Source organism: Periophthalmus magnuspinnatus, chromosome 24, assembly GCF_009829125.3.
Source record: "Periophthalmus magnuspinnatus isolate fPerMag1 chromosome 24, fPerMag1.2.pri, whole genome shotgun sequence".
NCBI classification, from domain to species: domain Eukaryota; kingdom Metazoa; phylum Chordata; class Actinopteri; order Gobiiformes; family Gobiidae; genus Periophthalmus; species Periophthalmus magnuspinnatus.
In genome coordinates, this window is record NC_047149.1 from 2,588,768 (window position 1) to 2,606,192 (window position 17,425).

A 17,425-nucleotide genomic window follows, 5' to 3' on the forward strand; every position below is an offset into this window, starting at 1 on the left:
TAGTTGATGTGAACCTATGATGAAAATGACATATATTTTGAAGTGGGAGAACTTGTACAATTGTTGGCCGACTAAATACTTTTTTTGCCCCTATATCCTGCAGTACAGTCAAGGTTAATGTCATGGTTCATTGTGGTAAATTTCTGCTATAGTGTCCACCATCTGCTTGTCTCTAAAGAGATGATGAATTGTTTTGTCCTTAAGTGTATCAGTCTTGGATTTATTAAATTACAGATAGATATGTTTAATGCCATACTGTGGGACATTCCAGGTTGAGTAATAGCGTTTCCATGGAGCAATGCTTACAAAAAAGAATTCTCACAATCAAGCCTTCATGAGGGTATAGTCCAGGCACGGGTACTATGGCGGACTACACCAGGACTACACCAGGACTACACCAGGACTACACCAGGACTACACCAGGACTACACCAGGACTACACCAGGACTACACCAGGACTACACCAGGACTACACCAGGACTACACCAGGACTACACCAGGACTACACCAGGACTACACCAGGACTACACCAGGACTACACCAGGACTACACCAGGACTACATCCTGTTTATTGTTGTTTATTTCTCATGTCATTTTGTCATACAAAACATAGAAAAACACATTTAAACATTTTCTACAAAAACTAAAGAAAGGCGTGGCCCACATCACAGAGTGGGCGTGGTCTGGGGGAGGCAGAGCTGTGATTGGTCAGGATCAGAAAATGGGGCTTAATGCGTCGTACAATCTGTGAACGGCCACTTCCACCATCTCCCTCAAAGTCTCATCTTCTTCACAAACGACAGACTGCAACATGAAGACAAGTTATAGAGAGGAGGAGAGGAGGAGGAGGAGGGATGCAAACAACAGACTGCAACAAGGCAGGAGTTAGAGAAGGAGGAGAGAGAGAAAGGGGATGAGAGGACCACAAGCCACAGACTGCAACAAGAGGACAGGATTTAGAGAGGGGGGGGAGAGGAGAGGAAGGGAAGGAAAGAGCCAGATAAACCACAGACTACAACAAGAAGCAATGAGAGGAGGAGAGGAGAAAGGGAGGATGAAGAGAGAAGGAGCAGAGAGACGAACCCTGGTGCGTGGGTCGACTGCAGCTGTGGCCTGCTCCACTGTCACTTTGAGTTTTCCTTCTGAAAAACTCACACAGCCCTCTCCAAACATGTCACTGAAACAGAGAGAGGGAGGGCATCAGGGCCTTTCTACAGAACCACCGAGGTAGAACTGCTCACACTAACACTAACGGCATTAGGAAATAGTTAAAATAATGTGTAAATAATGTAATGTAATGTGTAACATGAAGATGCACTCTGATACAGTTTTGGCCCAGTCCCTGGCCCAGTCCTGAGAACCTGGACTCACTTTAACATTAGTGCTAGTCTTTCAGGGAAAATATCCTCAGGGTCTGATGCTTCTCTGCGGCCCTCCAGATCTGAAACACAAAGTACAGTTACTAAAGGGGAGAGTGAGGGGGAGGAGGGGTGGGGTCTGGAGGACTAAAGTGGAGTGTGAAGGAGGAAGTGGGGTGGGGTCTGGGGGTATAAGGAACATTATGATTGGTTTAACAGGTATCCACACTTCAAAATCTGCCCCTATAGCCAGCTGTTTGTAATCCGAAACAACAGGCTGTAATCAGGGCAGTCCTGTGCAATGTCATGTACAACCTGAAACTGCAATGGCCACGGGAGACAATACATACTTAGATTTAGGAGTTTTTGACCAGAAAGCTGCAAATGTTTAGTTTGCACTAAAATTGTCAAACACACACTATTAGATAATGCTGTTACATTCCATTTTAAATCTACAAAAATCTGTTAAATCCACGTGAGACTGTGGTTTAAATACTGTTGGAAGAGGAGAGGAGCATACATTTCTGAGCGTTGGGATTGGATTGTACCGCCAGGATCACTGTGGTCACTGCATCTGCAAACATGTCGTTCAGGGGGTTCGCGATCCACTACGACAGAAAAGAAGTAAGTTAGATGCCCTCCCATTCTCCTGTATCCCTGTGTGTCAGATGCCCTCCCATCCTCCTGTATCCCTGTACTGTTAGACTGAGGTGGGGGCAGGTCAAATGTCTAATTAATTTGCAGGTGTTGTGTGTCAAATGCCCTCCCCAATGTTCTGGTGTGGTTGGATAAATACAGTGGGAGAATGGACCTTGTCACTGATCAAAAAAATTGATAAAAAACAGACATTTGTGGATTCAACCTTCTTATTAAAATATGAGAGAATAATGAATGATTAGGCATTTCCTGGATGTGATGGTGCAAAGCATGCTGGGAGCTGTAGACCTCACCTCCAGCAGCACCATCCCGGCCTCGTGCACCAGTGTGATGTTTTTAAAGACTTTGACTGTGATCTTCTCTGCTCCATCCACCTGCTCCACATCCCCTAAACACATCACATTGTAAAACTGCCCTGTGGAACTTTTCTGGAGGAGGGCCCCCCAACCTGCCATGGAGACATTGCCTTGCTCTGAATGTTCCACAGTACATAAACTATCGACTTATGGTTCTGTAAATGATACATGGAAAAATACATTTTGGTCCTCAGTATTTATCATGTACCTTTTCTTTACAATACTGAGAGAGTGAGACTGAGGAGATTTTGATGTGACTTTTAGAAAATGAGCACCTGTAATGCCCAATTAATGTTTCATTCTGCTGTATTTTGCTAAATTTGCTCCTTTGAGTTTTAATCCATGTTACAATGTTGTTACCTCCTCAAAAACAAACATGAAGTTGTATTTCGTTTCATTCACACATGTTTGAGTAATGCTTTATTATTAGTCTGTCTACATCTCTAAAGCTCAAAATGCTCTGCTTCTCCTTGTGATGTCATGAAGTGGTAGTTTTCATGTTAACAGCTCCTTTAACCTTTAGTTCACCTTTAGTTTAGTAGTGTTCAGTAATGCCAGGGCTGAATTCATCCAAATGATTCTATTGAAGGAGTATGGACTTTAAAAACACAGTGAAGCACTTCCTCTATTACCACATGACATCACAAGGTGGAACAGAGTGTTTTCAGTAACAAGTTGTAACAAGTTGTGCCCTTTAACTATACTGCTCAACAAAATGGTTTACCCAGAACACCCTGCTTCATAGTCTCTCCATTAGAAAAGTTACACAGTGCAGCTTTAAAAACAGATGGGTACCACATTGTGACATCAGCAGGTGGGGCAGAAACATGGTGTGAGTGTTACTGACCTGCAAGGTGCCGCAGCTGACTGACCAGGACTGAGATGGGTCCAGTGAATGGGATCGCCTGAGTCTGAGTTACAGTACCCATGCTCAGGTCTGTGTAGTCTGAAACAGAGAGAGGGGTTTGAGAGGAGTCCGGGTTAAAGGTCCGGGTTCAGGTCCGGGTTCAGTACTCACTGGACAGGTCAGATGGAGATAGGATGTGGTAGTTGAAGTTCCTTTTGACCAGGATCCCTGAGACCCTCTGACCCTGAGCGCACTTCCTGTCCGCCAGAGACCCCATGACCTGCAGCAAAGCATCATGGGAGTGAGAGCCAGACTAGAACTATGACGCCAGAATAGTCAAAAGCAGACCCAGGTTTAAACTATTTTATAACATTTTATTCAAATCATAATCGGATAATGTCACGTCATTGTTGTCAAGGGGCAGTCACAATCTGAGACCGACCGAAAACTGAACTTAAGACCTCCACAAACTGAAATGCATTTTACCCCATGGAGACACAGAGAGGGCACCTGACACACAGAGAGGGCACCTGACACACAGAGAGGGCACCTGACACACAGAGAGGGCACCTGACACACAGGGTACAGACCTTGGCGAGTTTCTCTCCTCTGAAGTACAGTGTGACCGCCTCAGTGTTGCGCGGGTTGTGGACCTCGATGTGGACGTCATCGTTGTCCTCGTACTCACGGATCAGAGCTGCTTTGAGCCGAGCCATCTCATTCTGCTCCCCGTGAACCAAGATCTGAGATAAAACCACACATTAGACTCAGAGCCAGAGGAGCCAGAGGAGCCAGAGGAGCCAGAGGAGCCGTGCCGAAGGAGCAGACGGGAGCAGACGGGAGCAGACGGGAGCAGACGGGAGCAGACGGGAGCAGACGGGAGCAGACGGGAGCAGACGGGAACAGACGGGAACAGACGGGAACAGACGGGAACAGACGGGAACAGACGGGAGCTGTACCACATGAGGAGGCTTGAGTGCTCGGATGAATTCGCTGGTCTGCTGGTAGTCTGTGTGAGCGGAGAAGGAGATGTAGTCCACAGACATCTTAAGAGGGAGCTTCTGCCCCGACATCGTGGTGATCTCATCCGGCTCTGTCATGATGTGCTGCGACAAGACGAGGGAGCAGTACAAAAGAAGTTTCATCAAAAGTATATTCCCTAAAAAAGTGTAACCCTTAAACTGGTTTGGGCTTCTACTTTGGATTGTACTTTGAGGCGATATGGGGCGGTACAGTGCAGGCCCTGAGTGTTTCCATTGCAAGTGATCGGTACAGCTCCCTTTTAGGGTCCAACGGAATGCTGGAGGTACTACCTCCCAAAAGGGTCTGGAACGCTTGGGACTTGGGAGCGGCTCGCAGGGGGCGGTGGTAGTCACGGCCAGTCATTGGAAGCCCAACCGCAACTCTAGCCAAGCTGCGTTTCCATGCTCCGGCCTGGGCCGTTTGTAATCGAAAAGCTGTTTGTAAATATTCTAGAAGCCTCCAGTCACCACATTCCAACATTTAATCGGTTGAAAATGTAAAAAGTCTGAATGTACATTTGTCTACTCGACTTCTAAAATAATCGTTTGCTGCAGCCCTTCAGTGGCCGTTACGTTGGCGAGTGGTTATGTTGGAGTCAAGTGTACTATTGTTACATTGGCGACCATGGCGAGCGGTTACCTTAGCAAGTGTTCCCTCCACGCAGTATCCGGCAATGATCACTCCGTTCCTCTTGTCCGTGCACCAGGACTCAAATAGCTCCCGGGACAACCCACTCTGCATCATCCCCGGAGACGCCATCACCACGCTGGGGCCAATGTCGTCAAAGTGGTCCATGCTCTGGAGGTCAGAGGTTAAAGATCACAGTCAGACAAGAAACAACTAGGGTTCAGTCCTGATGCAGTCCTAGTCCAGTCCTGGTCCCAGTCTCACCTTGAGGTTGCTGATGTGCTTGAACACAAAGGGGTTATTGATGTTGATGGCTTTTCTGATCTTGTCATTCATGGCGTTGATGTAGGTCTGGTACACAGCCATGCACTTCCGCGCCAGAGATGAGGCGTAGTAGATCGGAATGTCGTGCAGCTCGGGGTGGTTCTGCCAGTACTCATCTAGAGAGAAACAACCCACAGAGCCAAATATCACAACAGGACCAAACATCTACACAACAACACAAACAAACGTCCAGAGGGCTTGGATACAAGGAAAAACAAACCACTCAGATCACACAGCCCAACAGGTCCTGAACCTCCATCCTTTGAACTGTACAAGCTGCACTTCTTAGTTGGTCAAAATGATTAGGTAAAAAATGTAAGATAACATTTAAAAAAAAACAAAACTGCTCAGTGCCAGCCATTCAGCCACAAGAGAAGCCAACCATGACCATCGCAACACCGGTTACAGCGCACCGCTGGTTTGGTAGAGAGAGGGGCCAAGCTTTTTCAATAGAAAGTGAATTGGAGCCAAATCATGTCCATGCTGGCTTTCTATTTGGAATGGCTAGCGGGTTAGCTATGGCCACTTTATATGTAAAGTCTCTGGTCTGGGTGGAGGCTCTTACCCAGGATGAGCAGCAGTTCCTGGGCTCGTCCTAAGGCGAACACAGGGATGAGGCAGCGGCCCTCCCGGTTCACGATGTCGTGGACCGTGTTACAGAAACGTGCCTCTCGCTCCTCGCGCTTCTCATGGATGTGTGTCCCGTAAGTTGACTCCTGCGCCACGGAAAACATAAAATACTGAAAAGACTATAAGGTTAAAGCAGGACATCACATGGACTTCCATTCACCTCCAGAGAATGATCCTAACCTTAACTATTGTCACTACTCGCCTAACCTAAACTTTATCCTAACCTTAACCCAAAACCTAGTCTTAACCCTAACCTCAACCTAAAACCTAACCTTAACCCTACCCTTACCCTAAAGCCTAACCCTACCCTAAAAATCTAACCTTAACCTATTTAACCCAAATCTCAACTTTAAACCATCGTTTACCTAAAGGGGCAAGTCCCCACGAAGCAAGTATGTACAGTGGTCCCTTGTTTATCGCAGGGGTTATGTTCTAAAAATAATATGTATATGTGTAATATATATGTTTTAAGGCTGTAAAACCCCTCACCACACACTTTATACACTTTTCTCAGACAGGCATTAACATTTTCTCACATTTCTCTCTTGTTTAAACACTCTCAAAGTTCAAACCTTTGTATATTATATCCCTCTTCCTTGATGATCGATTTAAATGTGTTGTTCATGTGACTCTGCTCCAGCGGTATCTGCAGAGGCATCTCTCCGTGCAGAGAAACACTTTTAAGTCTAAAGCGTTTCTGAAATTTGTCGGTGCAGAACGTTTGATCAACATTGTGGGTTTTGTCAGGGAGAAAACTTGCAAACATACAGCACTTCAGAGTCACACTGCGATACAACATTTATGTAAATTTGTCTGAACACATTCTGTACTGTACAGGAGACACGGCAGAGAGGAGACTGATGGACTATGGCCTACAGCTCCTTAGCCAATCGGGACGCAGAACACAATGCACGTTCATAGGTTGTTTAAAAAAAAAAAAAAAAAAAGCAAAATTGCACAAAAAATACAAAATAAATAAAAATCTGCAAAACAGCAAGACCGCAAAAGGTGAACCGCGATTTAGTGAGGGACCATTGTATGCAGATTTTGCCACCACAATGTGATAAATACCCACCCACACACACTGTGTTACACAGGGGTCATTAGGGTCACATTGGGGTCACACTCACCGTGATGAGGATGTCTGGTGTCACACAGGGGTCACACAGGGGTCACACTCACCGTGATGAGAATGTCTGGTTTGACACTAGGGATCTCTGCTGCCATCAGGTGTCTGTCCTCCTGCCGAGAGAAGTCTCCAGTGTACAGCAGCTGCACAGAGGAAGGGAATTTCTGAACAAAACTAACGAAAAAGCCCCACACTGGGGCTTTAACATCAGTGCTGTATGCTCATTCACAGGTCAAACTGTTCCTTTGCATTTATATTCTGCTCAGATTTACATATGGACAGAAGCAGTTTCCAGAATTTCACTCAAATAAAGGTCAGGTTTATTCAGACAACGTAACCACTGTGTACTCAGCTCAGGCATCGTCATATTTCACAGACTCTTCAGTGAGCCTAAGATTGAACCACTAGATATTTTAAGATACAAAATACTAAAATTAGCATTTGTTGTGATAAATAGTGCTTCACAGGGCTGGAGTTCTTTAGTCATTAAGTCCATTAATTGGTCAATGAATCAGTGAGTGAGGGAGATGAAGATTTGGTATTTTGTAAAAAGTCAGATTAAACTCATGATACAGAAGTTTAATCTGTCTTTACATCAATACATTGTTTCCTAGTACTTTCTTTCTGCATAAATAGTAATTTTGGCTTGAGCTCCTCCTGCAGGTGTAGTCTTGGAAGTGGAGTTTGGGTATGATACACAGAGAACAGAGATGCATAATAGTTTTGAGGGCTTTTGCCCCTTTTAGTAGTCGACTAATTGATCAGCAGCTCATGTTTTAAATCCAACAAGAATTTCTTTAGTCGACTACAGGCCTAGGCTTTCCGGAGCACGTGTGAAGTGTGTACAGCATGTACAGGGCATTTAAAATGTATGACGCATGTACAGAGTGTTTAAAGCATGTATGAAGTGTGTACAGAGCGTTTAAAGAGTGTATGAAGTGTGGATAGAGCATTTAAAGCGTGTATAAAGAGTTGACACCTTGACTCCAGCGATCTCGATCATGAACATCGCCGCTCCGAGCACGTGTCCTGCGTGGTAACACCAGAACTTGATCCCAGCGACTTCCTTCACCTCGTGGAAGTTTATGGTCTCGATCTTCTCCATCGAGTCCTCCAGGTCAGTCTCCGTGTATAGCATGTCGTCCGCTGAGATGTTACTATGGCGATAACATATGGTAATAAACATGTGAGCAGTCTGCGGAGGGCAAACGATCATCACAACATTCCATAGACCAATCATATTTAACACAGATGGGGGCAGTTGAAGGAATCTTGTTCAAACGCTTGTTGTTGTAGTAACACAGTGAGTTCTTGGCTCCAGTCTCTTATAGAAATGATCAGGTTCAAGATTTGTGAATTTACCTTTTGTATATTTCATGGTAAAGTCCAGTGTAATCAACAGAACTGTGTCTGCCCCATCTGACAGTATGAAAACCTCCAATAGCATCACTATAATGACTTTACCAAGCAGGACAAAACATGAGATAAATTGGGAACACATTTGAGAAAGACTGCGAGAGCGAGAGAGAAGAGAGAGCAAAGGGAGCAGAGAGAGAAAAGGAAGAGAGAGGGAAGGGAGAGAGAGCAGTGAGAGGAGAGAGCAGAGAGGAGAGAAAGGAGTGAGAGGAGGGAGAGGAGAGAGAGCAGGGAGAGCAAAAAGAGCAGAGAGAGCATAGAGAGCAGAAAAGGGAGCGATAGCAGAGAGGAGAGAAAGAGGAGAACAGAGAGAGAGAGAGAAGAGCAGAGAGAAGAAAGTGAGCAGATAAAAAGCAGAGAGAAAGAATAAGGAGCAAAGAGGAAGCTGAGATAGCAGAGAGAGGGAGCGGAGAGAGTAGTGAGAAAGCAACGAGAAAGTAGAAAGAGCAGAGAGAGAGAGCAGGGAGAGACAGCAGTGAGGGAGAATGAGCAGAAAGAAAGTAAAGAAAGCACAGACAGAAGGAGAGAGAGAGAGAGAGAGAGAGAGAGAGAGAGCAGAGAGAAAGAGACTGGAGCAGGTACCTGACTTTGACATAGTCCGACAACAGCCAACGGTAAATGGCCTTAGATGCATGAGTCATGAACGTTCGACCTTTGAAACTGGTCTTCTGCAGGAACCACGGCAATGCCCCACAGTGGTCCAGATGGAAACTGCACAGAAGATCAGAGTGAGACAAGGACTAGACAAGGACTAAACCAGGACTAAACCAGGGACTGAACCAGGGACTGAACCAGGACTAGACCAGGACTGTTACTGTGGTAGTTCTCACTGGCTGATGAGCAGAAGGTCAACCTCCGCAGGGTCGATCAGGTCAATGTACGGCAGCGCGTCCATCCCCTCCAGGCCCGGGTGGATCCCACAGTCCAACTACACCAAAATTTTTATATTAAAATCAACCAGAAACTACAACAAGTGTTAAGTTTACAATGGGCGAGATAAACTACAGCAAAAGTGCTAAACTGAGCCAGTCCAAAAGATAGACCTGTCAGGAAGAAAATATAGACGATAAACGATAATACTGAATGCCATTCTGCCTCTGAAACAAGCACTTTAAAGCAGGATTTCCCACAATAAACTCTATGCGTGCAGTATTGTTAATGAACATGAGCTGCAATATATAAGCGCACACTCTGTCTGTGGTTCATAAACTTCAGTGGACATACTCTTAATCCAATTTACAATAGCATTCAATTTGTCAAAATTTAAAAGCTCAATATTATTCAAAGTGCATTTTGGTTTTAGATTAAAGGTCATTTTCTTTCATTATCTTGCATATTTTTCATACTTTATTACTGTTGTAATATAAATGCAGTGTTTCAGGGGACTATGATGGCCCCCAGAGTCTAAAAACAGCCTGGACTATACATTGGCATAACAAAATTAGACTTGGTTGCTCATTATTTTATCATAAACTTATAATAGAGACAACACAGGTCAAAATGTCTGTTTAAATATTGAATACAGACTATAAGTGACATTTATACTCCACAAATTGATGAAATTATTCAAATTAAAATGATTTGTGTTATTTATTTGACTGGGACAATGCATGTTAATGAACAAACATGGTTCAACATAATTTGTAAACATGCCAGATTATAGCCAAAGGCTAATTTCCATCTGTTGTCCCGGACTTGTACTACTAGTCTTAACCAAATCTAGGGTAAACACTAATAAATATGTTCTCACCATGATCTTTCGCCCTTTAAATTCCAGGATGATGCACGATCTCCCCACTTCTTGTCCCGCTCCACTGAAAAACAAATTATTTTCACTTTTAGTTCTTCATATTCTAATCTATCACATTACAATAAACCAGGACTAGACCAGGAGACTATACCAGGTCTAGACCAGGACTAAACCAGGTCTAGACCAGGACTAAACCAGGTCTAGACCAGGACTAAACCAGGAGACTAGACCAGGACTAAACCAGGTCTAGACCAGGACTAAACCAGGTCTAGACTAGGATTAAACCAGGTCTAGACTAGGATTAAACCAGAACTAAATCAGGTCTAGACTAGGACTAAACCAGGACTAAACCAGGTCTAGACCAGAACTAATCCTGGACTAAACCAGGTCTAGACCAGAACTAAACCAGGACTAAACCAGGTCTAGACCAGACTCCGGACTCACAGGGGTTGGATCAACAGTTGGTCGCTCTCCTCCGCTGGAACGATGATGTCCGGTTTTCGTTTCGCTGCCATTTTAAAAAATTATTTTAGTTTAAAATGCACAACTTTCATTCAGATTTTAACTGCATGCATTAGCCGCGTTAGCTTCGTTAACTCAGCACCATGGCTCTGCAAGAAGTTCCACCGCTGTAACACGCTAAAGAGTCCGACGGGAACTGACGATTTCAGTGTTTTGTTCCGATTGTCGTTCTTCTTTGTTTTCGTTTTTATATTAATCTGTATGCATAGCAGCAAAATGGTACTATTTAAAATGTTAATTAGCTGTTCCAAATTTTGAGGAAAAAATAAATATCGCAAAATAAATTTCTGCGGGCTGTAGTGACGGAATTACACCACAAGATGAAGGCCTTTCACATTTTCTCGTATCCAGGGATCAGCGGCGACTTTAAAACGGATGTCTAAAGTATGATTTTAAGCGTAATTGTCACTTATTATTTATTCTTCTTCTGCATAACAATCACGCAATACATGTTGTGTGTTAATTTGTCCGTTTCATTTGTATTACTTTTATCCTTTCAGGTTTTCTCTCTTAAAATAAGATACATGTTATAGTTTTGCATTGAAATGATCAAGGAGAACAATGCATTATTGTATTTATTTTTCTGTTTTCTTACACTTCAAATACGAGTCTGAACCATGCACTGTATATATAGATCTTCTTTATATAGTCTGGTTTGAACCAGGTCTGAAAAAGCAGTAATCACACAAAACAGCCTACTCCTTAAGATGTCTGTGTAAACCCTCAGTCGTCCAGGTTTGATCCAAAGCAAAAGACGAAGTTTAAATCTGTCACTCTTTACAACGATTTGTCCAGTTGACAGATTTAAACTTCGTCTTTTGCTATACTCCTTAAGATAGTATTTAATCATATGGTTTAACTTTGGCCTTTTACTATTGCCACTGACTAAGTCCTCACCAAATCCTGGTTCGGTCCTGGTTTAGACCTGGTTTAGACCTGGTTCAGTCCTGGGTTAAATCTGTAAAGTCCATTTAGTTTTGTCAATAATTGTTTTAGTTTGTGTTTAATCTGAGAGAGATGGACAGAATCAATAAGAGGTCAGAGGTCAGAGAGGGGAGGAAGAAGAAGGAGGGAAGAGGAGGAAGAGGGGGAGAAGGAAAGAGAGGAAGGGAGGAGGAGAGACAGGGGGAGGTAAGAGAGAAAGAGGGAGGAGGAAAGAGAGAGAGGGAGGACGAGAGAGAAACCGAGGAGGAGAGAGGGGGTAAGAGAGAAAGAGGGAGAATGAGGAGAGAGAGAGAGAGAGGGCGGAGGAGAGAGAGAAAGAGGGAGAAGGAGAGAGAGGGGGGGTAAAAGAGAAAGAGGGAGGATAGAGTGAGGGAGGAGGAGAGGGTTTAAATGTTTGAAAACAAGATTAAACTGCTGCACTCAGAGTATAGAGGTCAAAGGGCAAAGGTCAATGAACAACCTTACTCCAAACCAACACCTGTCAGTCAGCCAGACCCAAGTGTGTGTCAGATGCCCTCCCCTAAACTGTTCCCAGAGCTGATTCTGAGCTAAGGCCTCAAATGTTCATCAGCCTCATTAGTGCCAGGACCAGATGAGACCCTGGCTCAGACTAAACATGTCCAAACAAGAAACCAGGACCAAACCAGCACTAAACCAGGACCAGGACCAAACCAGGACTAAACCAGAACTAAACCAGGACCAGGACTAAACCAGAACTAAATCACTGGGACTAAATTAGGACTGAACCAGGACTAATCCTTAACTCAACCAGGACTGAACAAGAACTAAACCAGGACCAGACCAGGACTAAACCAGGTTGTATGATTTCATCCATGTGAACCCTCCCTGCTCCTATGTGTCCTCTGCATTTGACCTATTCTTCGGGGTCTCAGGATTAAACTGAGCCTGGATCTGGTCAATCCTTAGACCTTTTGCAGACCGGATGATGGGAACTGTAGTTCTTAATGACAATTGTAGTTCTGTCCTCGAGACGTCTCCATCTGTCGGCTCCATCTGTTCCTGATGTTTGTGACAGAAACAGAGTCTGAGACACAATCACAATCTCATGCACACAGGCACACACACCCCTACACACACACACACACACACACACACACACCCGGGTTTGGTGCAATGAGCAATTACCAACAACCAGTGTGAGTAATTGGGCAAGACCCTTCAAGCCACTGTCTACCTCATGCAATGATGAGTCCGAATGAAACTTACGAGATGCCGGCTCAGACGTCGCCTGGCCAAACAAGGTCTGCATCAGGTGTTGGGGAACCAGAGCACCTTGATGAGAAATGGGCTACTGGAACAAGACGGAGATGGGCGAGATGCGAGAAAGTAATCTGATACCCAAAGGAGCAGATACAAACCACAGATGTTAAGACCCGAAAGCTCCTGACCATGAACGGTGGGTTCCATCCCAAATCCAACACCCTGAGACTGTACGTGAGCTGTAAGGAAGGAGGCCGAGGACTAGTAACCGTGAGAACCACAGTCTAGGATGAAACATCCAAGATCCATAAGTACATCAAGAACAAGGGCCCAAGAGATGATGTGCTCAGTGAACGTCTCAGACAGTGGAGTGCAGAGGAAGAGGTGTTGGAGGAACCATGATGGAAGGACAAGCCCCTGCACGGGATGTACCACCAGAACATAACTGAAGTGGCTGATATCAAGAAATTCTAACAATGGTTTGAGAAAGCCAGACTGAAGGACATAGGCTCATCCTGGCTGCACAGGAGTAGGCCTTGAGCACCAGAGTGATAGAGGCCCAGATCTACCACACCAGACAAGACCCAAGGTGTAGGCTGTGCGAAGAGGCCCCTGATCCAGCACATAACTGCAGAGTGTAAGATGCTGCAGGGAAAGCATACATGGAGTGGCATAACCAAGTGGAGCCAAAGTGTACAGGAACATCTGTGCAGAGTATGGACTGGAGGTCCAGGTGGGAAACACCTCCAAAGGTAGTGGAGAATGATGGAGCCAAGATCCTGTGGGACTTCCAGATACAGACTGACAGAATAGTGATGGACCAACCAGACATTGTGGTGGTGGTAAAACAACAGAGCAAAGCCGTTGTGGTGGACATCGCAGAACCAAGTGATGGGAACATCAGGAAAAAGGAACATGAGAAACTGGAGAAGGGGGCACACTCACGCACGCACAACTTTAATGTCCCACAGTCATTGCTGTGGGACATTAAAGGCCCATATTACACTATTCTCTGCTCTGTTCTAATGTTGTTTCCTCATCACAAACAGACCTAGAGTTGTGTTTTGTTTCATTCACACATGTTTAACATGTGAATGAAACAAAAATAGAAAACACTTTGTTCCACCTTGTGATGTCATGAGGTAATACAGCAAGTGGTCCACTATGTTTTTAAACTCCATACACTGTCACTAGAACCATTTGGATGATTTCAGCCCTGGAATAATTGCCAATCTCTGCTGAACTAAAGGTAAAAGGAGCTGTTAACATGAAAACTGCCACTTCATGACATCACAAGGTGAGGTAACAAGTGTTACTCAAACATGTCTGAATGAAACAAAACACAACTCCAGGTCTGTTTTTGAGGAAGATTATTATAACATGACTTAAAGAATCAATTTTCTGTAATATTGAGGCTTTAAGAACTGTATCTCTGAGTTTAAGATGACATCACCACATCTATAGTCCAGTCATATTTAACACAGATGCAGATCAAATGAATCTTGTTCAAACTCAGATGTATTGTTGTTGTAACACAGTGAGTTCTTGGCCCTAGTCACTAATAGAAATGATAAGGTTCAACATTTGAATATTTGCCTTTTGAATATTCAGCAAAGCCCCTCATCTGGGACTATGACATTATGATGTCAGAATTCAGTATGGAGTTAAGACGTTATGTAAGGAGAAACAACATCTTTTAATTGCAGCAGCACTTTATTTTCTTTTGTGCATAACTTAAATAAGAATAAGAATAATATAAATAACACATACATATGATTTAGAGGTGAAACATGTTAATAAATAAATACAGTTCAGACTCGGGTTTAGTCTTAGCTCTGGCTCCACAGAATCCAACTCAGTGTTTCAGACAATCCACTGGTCCAGACCTGGTCCAGACCTGGTCCAGACCTGGTTCCTGGTCTTGGTCCGTGGTCTTGGTCCGTGGTCTTGGTCCAGGGTCTTGGTCCAGGGTCTTGGTCAGGACTCATGTGCTGAGCGCGTGCAGGTGAACCGGCGCGTGCCCTCTGACCGCGGCTCTATGGCACGCGCTCAGATTGATGGGTGCCGCGTCCTCGTGCCGCGCCTCGTGCTTGCGCATAGACGCGAGTCTTTTGAAGCGTTTCCCGCAGCGCGCGCACTCGTGAGGCGCGTCCTCGGCAGAGTCCGAGTCGCTGTGCGCGTGTACGCGGGGCTGGTGCCAGCGGCGGTGAGAGGCCAGGTTAGCGCTGCAGCTGAACGCTTTGCCGCAGTCGCAGCGGTACTCCACGCGCACTATGTGCGAGCACCGGTGTTGCGCGAGCGCCAGCGGTTCCGGGAAGGTCTCGCGGCAGAGCTGACATAGGAGCCCCGCGACAGGCGCCTGCGCCCGCGGCTCCGGTGCCGCCTTTTTAATCTTCAGCCCAAGCACCGGGGACGTAGTGACGTCATCGCGCACCTGAAGTCTCCGCGCAGGTGTCTTCTTTTTCCGCTCCTCCAGGCGCGTGCGCTTGGCCCTTGAGTCTGTGCGCGTGGAGGTGATTTCAGGCGCGTCTCCTGACTCCGGCTCCGGGAGCGCGGCGCGTGCGCTGAAAGACTCCGGGGTCAAGGGGCTGAAGCGCCGCTTGTGCTCGCGGCTCACGGGGCGCGTGGGACTGTGCAGCGGGTGCAGGGCCTCGGGGATTCCAAACGGCACTGGGGGCGCACGCGGAGCCGTCTGTGCGCGCAGCGGGAGAGAGAAAAGTGGGAAAACTTCAGGCGCGTGCGTGACGCGCGGCGCATCCTCCTCTTCTATCCGCACGCGGTACGACACAGCGCTCACACCTCTCCTACGCTTGATCATCAGTCCGCGAGGCATCTTTCCGTTTGTCCTAGCGCTCGGAGCCACGCGCTTTTAAAGGGGCCCCACGACACGCGCCGCCTACAGGGCCAATCACAGCCCGCCCCCTCTCCTCGCGCTCCGCTGCATCACAAAGGACCGCACGTGCCCAAAGTGGAGTATACGCGACCTCCGCCAAACAAAAGGAAAACTGGAATGAGTCCGGATTAAATTTGACCCGGGTCAGGATCAGGCCGTCTGTGGTCTGAGACCTGGTCTGAGATCTGGTCTGCTCCAGTCTCAGCATAGATAGGCCTACATGTTAGCTGGTGTGTGGCTGGTGTAGGCCTACTGCAGGACATAGGACCTGTGAGTGGGGGGTCTCTCATAGCAGCAGGTGCTCAGACCCTGGGGAGAGAGGAGAGGGGGTGGGGTGGGTCAGCCCGAGGCACAGATTAGAGTGGCCTTCTGTCTGAGGAGGAATAATGAAAATGACAGATCTAAATAACACTAAACTTTTCAAACTTCGAGTAGGCCTGTAGTGTATTTAAATCTGTTATTGGAGTATAATAGTAGAAACAGTAGTTCTAGCGGGGGTAGTAGTAAGAGTAGTAGCTATAGTAGTACTTAATAATAGTAGGAGGAGGAGGTGGGGGTTTCCTGTGCAGCTGTATGTAAATGAGTGGCATATGGCTGTGTTTGACAAAGCTCTGAACTCTCTCCTCTGACTCTGCACAAAAAACAGCTTCAAATCCAAATTCTACAGAAAAAAAATCTATTTAAATAAAGATAAAAAACATGCAATATCATGAGGCTTTAGGACAAATGTTTTTTTTATTTTGTATTTATCATAAATATAATGCTTCTGGACCAGTGGCACCATTTCCATCTTTTGTTTCTACAAAATGTTTTAAATATGTAAAATGTATAAAACATGAACTAAATGAGTGAGCAAATGTACAACCCATGAAATCAGTCTGGTACTTACTGAAACTACAAACATTAGTTCTGACTGTAGTAGCTTTAGCAGTAGCAGTGTAACAGTAGTAGCCGTAGTAGTAGCAGTAGTAGTAGTAGCAGTAGTAGTAGCAGTAGTAGCAGTAGTAGTAGCAGTAGTAGTAGTAGTAGCAGTAGTAGTGACAGTAGTAGTGATAGTAGCAGTATTTAACTGTAGTAGTGCTGGTATTTGCAGTACATTTTTCCAGTGCGTGTAGCGGCAGGTGTCAGGGGCTCTACGTTGAGCCTCATTTGAATCACAAAAAAACAGTTAATGTTCAGCTTCAACAGATGTCCTCCTCTGCACCCCCCCCCCCCCCCCCCCCCCCCCCCGGGTATCCTCTGCACCTTCTGCTCCTCTGCATCCTCAGACCCTCTCCTCTAACTCCTCTGACTCTCTCCTCTACATCCTCTGCTCCTCTACACCTCTCCTCTGAGCAAAGGATGCAGAGTAGAGGATTAGAAGAGCAGAGGAGAGGGTCAGAGGAGTAAAGCATCTCTGCTCTTCTGACCCTCTCCTCTGAGCAGAGGATGCGGAGTAGAGGATTAGAAGAGCAGAAGAGAGGGTCAGAGGAGTAGAGCATCTCTGCTCTTCTGACCCTCTCCTCTGCTCCTCTCATCTGCATCCTCTGCTCTGTTTGCCTTTTACACTACAACTTCTGAAACTTGAGTTTCCAGTACTGTTCAAGATAGAATCATAACTTGAGCTGAATCCTGAAAAAAAACAAAAACTGTGATCCGATCATGTCTGCAGATCCCTTATTGTGTCACGTCCTCAGACACAGTGTTTGTGTCTGCTTGGTTTGGTCAGAGTTCTGTTCTTGGTTTGG

The 17,425-nt window shown here is 45.6% G+C and overlaps 2 protein-coding genes across 2 annotated transcripts; both read right to left on the reverse strand.

Moving 5' to 3' along the window:
- Positions 1-367: 367 nt before the first annotated feature.
- cpsf3 (cleavage and polyadenylation specific factor 3) lies at positions 368-10,767 on the reverse strand. Its single transcript, XM_033991022.2, has 18 exons — positions 10,562-10,767; positions 10,118-10,181; positions 9,198-9,295; positions 8,950-9,078; positions 7,931-8,108; positions 7,005-7,094; positions 5,758-5,908; positions 5,133-5,308; positions 4,881-5,039; positions 4,178-4,324; positions 3,809-3,961; positions 3,390-3,498; positions 3,219-3,317; positions 2,309-2,403; positions 1,879-1,966; positions 1,372-1,441; positions 1,084-1,177; positions 368-804 (listed from the first exon to the last, which is right to left on the reverse strand). Exons 1-18 carry the CDS (start codon positions 10,630-10,632, stop codon positions 715-717), a joined length of 2,061 nt encoding a protein of 686 aa, XP_033846913.1. The 5' UTR covers positions 10,633-10,767; the 3' UTR covers positions 368-714.
- A 3,981-nt stretch (positions 10,768-14,748) lies between these two features.
- LOC117393180 (insulinoma-associated protein 1a-like) lies at positions 14,749-15,638 on the reverse strand. Its single transcript, XM_033991373.2, has one exon. It carries the CDS (start codon positions 15,636-15,638, stop codon positions 14,790-14,792), a length of 849 nt encoding a protein of 282 aa, XP_033847264.1. The 3' UTR covers positions 14,749-14,789.
- Between the last annotated feature and the right edge of the window lie 1,787 nt (positions 15,639-17,425).

What these genes read in the sequence shown, in the direction of transcription:
- cpsf3 (XM_033991022.2), bottom strand. Translation starts at nt 10,632, where the DNA reads ATGGCAGCGAAACGAAAACCGGACATCATCGTTCCAGCGGAGGAGAGC. An exon ending in CAATCCCAACGCTCAGAAAT is followed by an intron (nt 1,442 to 1,878) that starts GTATGCTCCTCT and finishes TTTGTGTTTCAG; the next exon opens with ATCTGGAGGGCCGCAGAGAA. An exon ending in AGACTAGCACTAATGTTAAA is followed by an intron (nt 1,178 to 1,371) that starts GTGAGTCCAGGT and finishes TCTCTGTTTCAG; the next exon opens with TGACATGTTTGGAGAGGGCT.
- LOC117393180 (XM_033991373.2), bottom strand. Translation starts at nt 15,638, where the DNA reads ATGCCTCGCGGACTGATGATCAAGCGTAGGAGAGGTGTGAGCGCTGTG.